Raw genomic sequence first — 5,964 nt, forward strand, 5'->3', positions numbered from 1 at the left:
TGGTCTTACTGTTATTCAACCTTTTTGAGGCAAAATGGATGCATCTAGAACCAAAACGTATTGGAATCTGATTTTATGTGCGGCCTCAATAAATAGTCTCTCTGGTATAATACTTAGGATAGGTAACACAATTTCAACAAAACGTGTTCCAATTTAATTTACATATTAACTTTCTATCCTTCCATATAGTGTGCCTCAAACATAAAATACTCAAACCAATTTTCAAGTAAGATAAACATGAAATATTTAAGTTTAAAAAAACACAATAAAAATACAAGTCTCTAAACTGCAAGTTATACCACCGATGTGAATATATTAGAAAATGTAATTAATGAAAAACACTGAAAAATGTTACTGGGTATTAAGTGATATCTCCTTTCTTCAATTTTGTGATTAACAGGTCTTTTATTGGTAGTAAACTAGAGCAAACAATCAGAATAATACATATGCAGTATTCAGTACACACAATAAAAGTTAAAGAAATTCAAAACCTGTATAAAACAAACACTGGAGAAAAATCATACAGCTTAAGAGATACAGTGGTAAAGGTCCTCTCCATCCTTTGATTACAGCTTGTACTCTGTACCCAACAGAACTTACCGCACTTACCAAAATAAGAAATACAGCCGTTTTAGTACTGATGTATTCAAGAGGATTAAACACATTTTCTAAGAATCTTGCAATGACAAATAGGTGACCCTTTAGCTGGTAAGCAGACTTAAGGGAGGAAAAGTGGGGAAAGGAAATTAACTAATATTTGTAACCATTTTTAATAATTTCTTATTTTCCAAACACTGCTTTCATAACAGAAGTGTTTTACACTTGCACAATATTAATTACTTTATTATACATGGAAGCCTGTGGTAGGCTGATTACACAATAAGACTGCAAACAACCAGTGGTACTTTTCTGACGTCAGAAGAGTACATAAGACTGAAACATCACCAAAAGTACATAAAAAAACTCATCAGCATAAACATCAAAGTACATTAAAAATATAATCAGGAAAAAAATACAATTGCTAAAAAGTGGTTTAGAGCAGAGCCACTGTCTTATCAGTAGCTTCAAATGGCAATTAGCGTTCATAGCAAGTTTTGATGACTTTACAAGACCCCTGTACAATACTGACTAATGCACCCTTTTAAAATGTACATTAAAGGCTGCAATTTCACAAAGAGGTTCTGATGTCATTCTAAATGCAGATACTCGTCTTCCTCACATTAGCTATGTCACCAGTTGGAATTACTCCTTATTAATAGTATCTATAGCTCAGACTATGTGGGGCTTTATTATACATGGATACATGGAATTCTGTATGTTGTTTTTTTTTTTAAGATGGAGGGTTGTTTATCCTGTTCGTATTTGAATGCCATAAGACATATAAAATGCCTAATGAGTTACCTAATGGAATGTAAAACATTTTAAAATTGAAACTGTCCAGAGAGAAGGAAACAAGGCAGGCTCAGAACTAAGAAAGAGGGCAGGTCAAGAAAATAACAAAAAAACAGAAGTATGGGTGACACGTAATAACATAGACAAGAGAAACAATGTTTTAAGCCATGTATAATAAAAAATACATACCCCAAATTTCAAAAAAGTATACAATTCCAAACTGGGTTCTAATACTGGTACCAACCAACCACTCGGGTGTCAACACTGTGCCAGATATCGTAACTCCTAATGGAACTACAGCCCTGTTACAGTTGGGATAAGGAGAGGGTGCTAGTTTTTTTCTTCTTTTATTAAAGCTATCATTCCAGGCTTTTGATCAAAGATCCAAGAGTATCTGTTCTACCAGGCTGGAATGAATGGTTTGGAAGTTCAGAGTACATTTAAAAGCTGCAACAAAACATAGGTAGCCAACATCTCAGAATTTTGGATCAGCCTAGATGGAGACAGCAATTTGAAATGTTTTCGATCCCTTACTTAAATGATGAAATGTATATCAGCCCCGATAGAGCAATTTGAAATGTTTTCGATCCCTTACTTAAATGACAAAATGTGTATCATACTATCTGTAAATTGGATATTCCATTACAGTGATAACGTACAGAATTCCCATGCGTTATTACACTTTCCTGAGAGTAAAGCAATTAGAATAACCTTAATCCTAGCAACAAAGTTTTTTTTGTGGGGGTTTTTTTTTGTTTTGTCTTTTTGTAGTTTTTTTGTTTTTTTTTTTTTTTTTTTTTAATTTTTGTGGGTTTTTTTTGCGTTTAAAACTTTTGGGCTATTCCCTGACAATCTATACATGTAAATTTGATTGCTAAACATTGTCACTTTGAATGTCAAACTATTTTTTATCTATTGATTTTGATTAAAAATCATAATACAAACAGAGCTAAAATCACGCTAACAAAATAAACTAAATATGAAAAGTTGCATTGAAAGGGCATTACATTATTCTTAATAGGATCGTGTAGAAACATTCCAATGGCAGTGTTCTCAAAATAAAACAAAATTACATTAGACCTCCAGCCTGGTCACTTTGGGGACCTTACCTGTAACTTTGGCTGGTGGGTGTCTTTACTCTCGTACTACATGGCTCACTTACATCAGACATCATATTTGTATACCCTGAGAAATCTGACACTGAAGTCCTTACTCTATGGTCCACTTCTCCATTAGAGTTAGTGATGAAGGTCATTGGCACCCTGCTGCCCGACTTAAACTGAGAACCAAACGCTTGTGCAAAGTTCTCAATCTGGTACGTTGTTCTAGGCTCTATGTCTTTCTGAGGATCTATCTGGCTAGCTAACTCCTGAGATGGAATCTGAAAGCTTGTAGAGGACTCTAAATTTTTCTGTTGTTCCTTCTGGCTAGTCAATTTCTGAGATGAGGACTGGAAGGCTGATGAAGTCTCTAAATTCTTCTGAGAATCTATCAGATCATCCAGCTCCTGGGAAGGTGTCAACTGCTGATGTGTAGCATCCAAAGCAGATAAATAAAGACCTGGTTGAGATCCAAACAACATCCCAAAAGGAGGCTTTGGCAATGAAGATGGCAACACTGAGGTAACAGATTGGCCGAAACCACACTCCAAAGGAGATGTAGTGTATATTTGTTTTTCTGGAAATAAAGTGTGGTTGTGGAGAGGTGAAGACAAACTGACAAACTGGAAACCGTGTCCAAGAGTAAAACCTGCATTAGTGGATTTTTCAAAAGCCTGTTGGAGGTATTTGGAGTATTCCTGCAACATGGTTGCCTTATCATTTGAAGATGCTTGGGTGCCTGGGCTCAAATTTTCTTCTTGAACCAATTCTGAGTGTTCTCCTGAGGTGTGTAAATCCACTCGTGGTTCCGTTATATTGAAAGGATCCTCTTTCTGGCTTTCTGATTTGTTGGAATATTGATCCAAAATACTTTGTAAAACCTCATCAGGAATTCCAGACTTGTCATGACAAGACTTAATTTCAGCATTTAGAGCTGAGGAGTCAATAAGGGACAATGGGGTCTCATTGTCCAAAACACTGACACCTGCAGACTGAATGACGGACTGTTGGGAGACCATGTGTCCTACGTTTATAGAAAAGGCACTGTTGCTGCTGGCAGTTGGTAAATATCTTCTTTTCTTTGAAAACTGCATGGCATCATCATAATTACTACTTATTTGACCTTGTTTGCCACTGGTACTTTGGAGAAGACTAATGGTCTCCACACTATTATTTGAAACTATGCCAAGTGAGCCACTTGGTTTACCAGACAAGGATTTCTGTCCAACTATGTCTGGTAATGGTGACACAAAATTAAGGTAGCTTTTATCTATATTCTTTCTGCTTCCTTTCTTAAAGATCAGTTTTGGCACCCTTTTCTGCAGTTCATCAATACCAGTGCCAATTATGCCTCCACTGGAAGACCCAGTAGGCATTTCTACTGAGTAACTCTGCATGTTCATATTATTTGAAATTTGTGATTCACTTGTTTTACCAGTCTTATGTTCCTTATTTTCAACAGCTATGCTTTTCGACTTTGTTTTTCTCCTTGAAGAACTTGTATTTCCCTGAGACAACACAGCCAGATTACCCATATTGCTATGGGTTGATGACCCAGGTTCTGCACCAGCGGCTCCTTTAGCTATGGCTTCACCACACGTGCGCCTGTGCTTCAACAGTCTATCAGTCCTTGAAAAATACTGTTGGCAAGTGTCACATTTATATGGCTTTTCTCCACTATGTGTCCTCTTGTGTCTCTCCATATGGTACTTCTGTATAAACTTCATGCTGCACTGATCACATCCAAATGGCTTCTCTCTACTATGAATTTTCTCATGTCTCTGCAGTAGGTATTTCTGAATGAAACCCATACTACACTGGCTGCACTGGAAAGGTCGTTCTCCAGTATGAATGAGGACATGCCTCCGCAGGTGATAGGAGCTTCTGAAAGCAGCACTACAGTGATCACAGATATGAGGTTTCTGACTTGGGGAGAGGATGGCACCTTCTCCATCTCCAACCAAAGAAGATTTGGAAGATGCACTTGGCTTCCTCTTGGCTTTGATTCCCTGAGATTCTGGCTTTGGCCTCTTTGCCTTTTTGACATTAGTGTCCTGCTTTGGCTCCTCATTGCCATGGTGGTCATCAGTCCTGCTACTGCTGCTGAGCAATACATCACGGTGGTGCTGGGCTGGTTGCTGCTGGGCATGCTGGTGGAGAATACTGAGGTCCTGGATGACGCCGTGGCTCCCCCCATCCCCGCCTCCTAGGCCAGGAGATCTCTCCTCAGCCCCAGCGAACAGCCCCCCGTAATGGTGGTGGTGATGGTGGTGGTGGGACTGCTGCTCCTCAGGATCTGCGGGTTTCTCCTGTTTGATGCTAACCAAAGACTGCAAGAATCCCCAGGAGGTCCTCTGCGAGGGGAAGGCCGCGGCTGACGCCGCCGGCTCCTTCTTGAAAGTCATGTCCGGGGCTGGCGGAGGGGGGGGCTCAGCGGCCGGGGCTGCGGAGGTAGAGGAGGATAACACGCACTGCGGGGGAGGGGCGGCCGACCCCGCCGGCCGGGTGAAGCTGGTGACCGGGGGAAGCCGGTGGTTGAACATAACCATACCCTGGGGAAAGGTGGGTTCCATCTCTGCCCTCCTGCTGCTGCTGCTGCTGCCGCTGCTGCCGCCGCCGCCGCCGCCGCCGCCGCTGCCGCCGGAGCCGCTACCACCGCTACTGCCGGTACCACCGCCGCCACTCAGGAACCCACTGCCGATTTTCATACCCCGAGGGAGGCCTGGCTGAGGAGAGAAGGAGGAAGAGGGAAGAAGGAGGAAAGGGGGTGGAACCGGGCCCCGGGCCGGGACCACCGCAGCGCCTAGGACCCCGCCGCGCCGCCGCCCAGACCGCAACGCGCCCAGCACTAATTCCCAGCCCGGTCGCCTCCGGCACCGGCACACATGATCCTGAGACTCTCCCCTGGGCCTCGCCCTCTCCCTCTCCGACCCGCCGGCAACACTTACGGGTACCGCCGCCGCCGCAGCCACCGTCGCCTCCAGTTAATAAAAATAACGCCGTCCTCTCCACAATGGAATTAAAAGCCTCCCCAGTACTGCGCAGCCGCGGCGCGGTGTCTGCTGGGAACTCTTCAACCCAGCCAGAGGGGAGCTCTGCGGAGCCACGGCGCCTGCGCTGCAGCTTCCGCCCGGTCTGCCTGTCAATCACTGGGGCGGTTGGGCGGAGGGGAGGCCCAGGGCTCGAGGGGCGGGGATTTGGATCCCGTGTAGAAAGAGGCTTCCAGGCGAACGGGCGTGATTGGTGGGCTGCACTGACGGAGTGGGACGTGGGTGAGGGTTTCTGGGGGAGGACGCTCAGGGGGTGGAACCCTCGGGGCGGAATTACGCGGGACCTTACTGCTGCGTGGCTCGGGGGCTGCAGAGAAAGAGCCTGGCAAGATGGGGGAAACTGTGGACTGAATGTTGGGGCTCTTTCTACTTTACAGTTTGCGGTCTAGGTATTGAATCAAAATCCAGACCCAGAAGCGGGT

General features: G+C 43.7%; 1 protein-coding gene across 2 annotated transcripts; it reads right to left on the minus strand.

The window, feature by feature from the left end:
• Positions 1-385: 385 nt before the first annotated feature.
• ZNF281 (zinc finger protein 281) lies at positions 386-5,680 on the minus strand. Of its 2 annotated transcripts, none has more exons than XM_029935420.1 (2): positions 5,441-5,680; positions 386-5,214 (listed from the first exon to the last, which is right to left on the minus strand). In XM_029935420.1, exon 2 carries the CDS (start codon positions 5,198-5,200, stop codon positions 2,498-2,500), a length of 2,703 nt encoding a protein of 900 aa, XP_029791280.1. In that variant the 5' UTR covers positions 5,201-5,214; positions 5,441-5,680; the 3' UTR covers positions 386-2,497. The 2 variants fall into 2 exon arrangements, with proteins under 2 accessions (XP_029791280.1, XP_029791279.1); XM_029935419.1 differs by having other exon boundaries at positions 386-5,218; positions 5,441-5,525.
• Between the last annotated feature and the right edge of the window lie 284 nt (positions 5,681-5,964).

The sequence above is a fragment of the Suricata suricatta genome, chromosome 3 (assembly GCF_006229205.1).
Source record: "Suricata suricatta isolate VVHF042 chromosome 3, meerkat_22Aug2017_6uvM2_HiC, whole genome shotgun sequence".
NCBI classification, from domain to species: Eukaryota; Metazoa; Chordata; class Mammalia; order Carnivora; family Herpestidae; genus Suricata; species Suricata suricatta.

What these genes read in the sequence shown, in the direction of transcription:
- ZNF281 (XM_029935420.1), bottom strand. Translation starts at nt 5,200, where the DNA reads ATGAAAATCGGCAGTGGGTTCCTGAGTGGCGGCGGTGGTACCGGCAGT.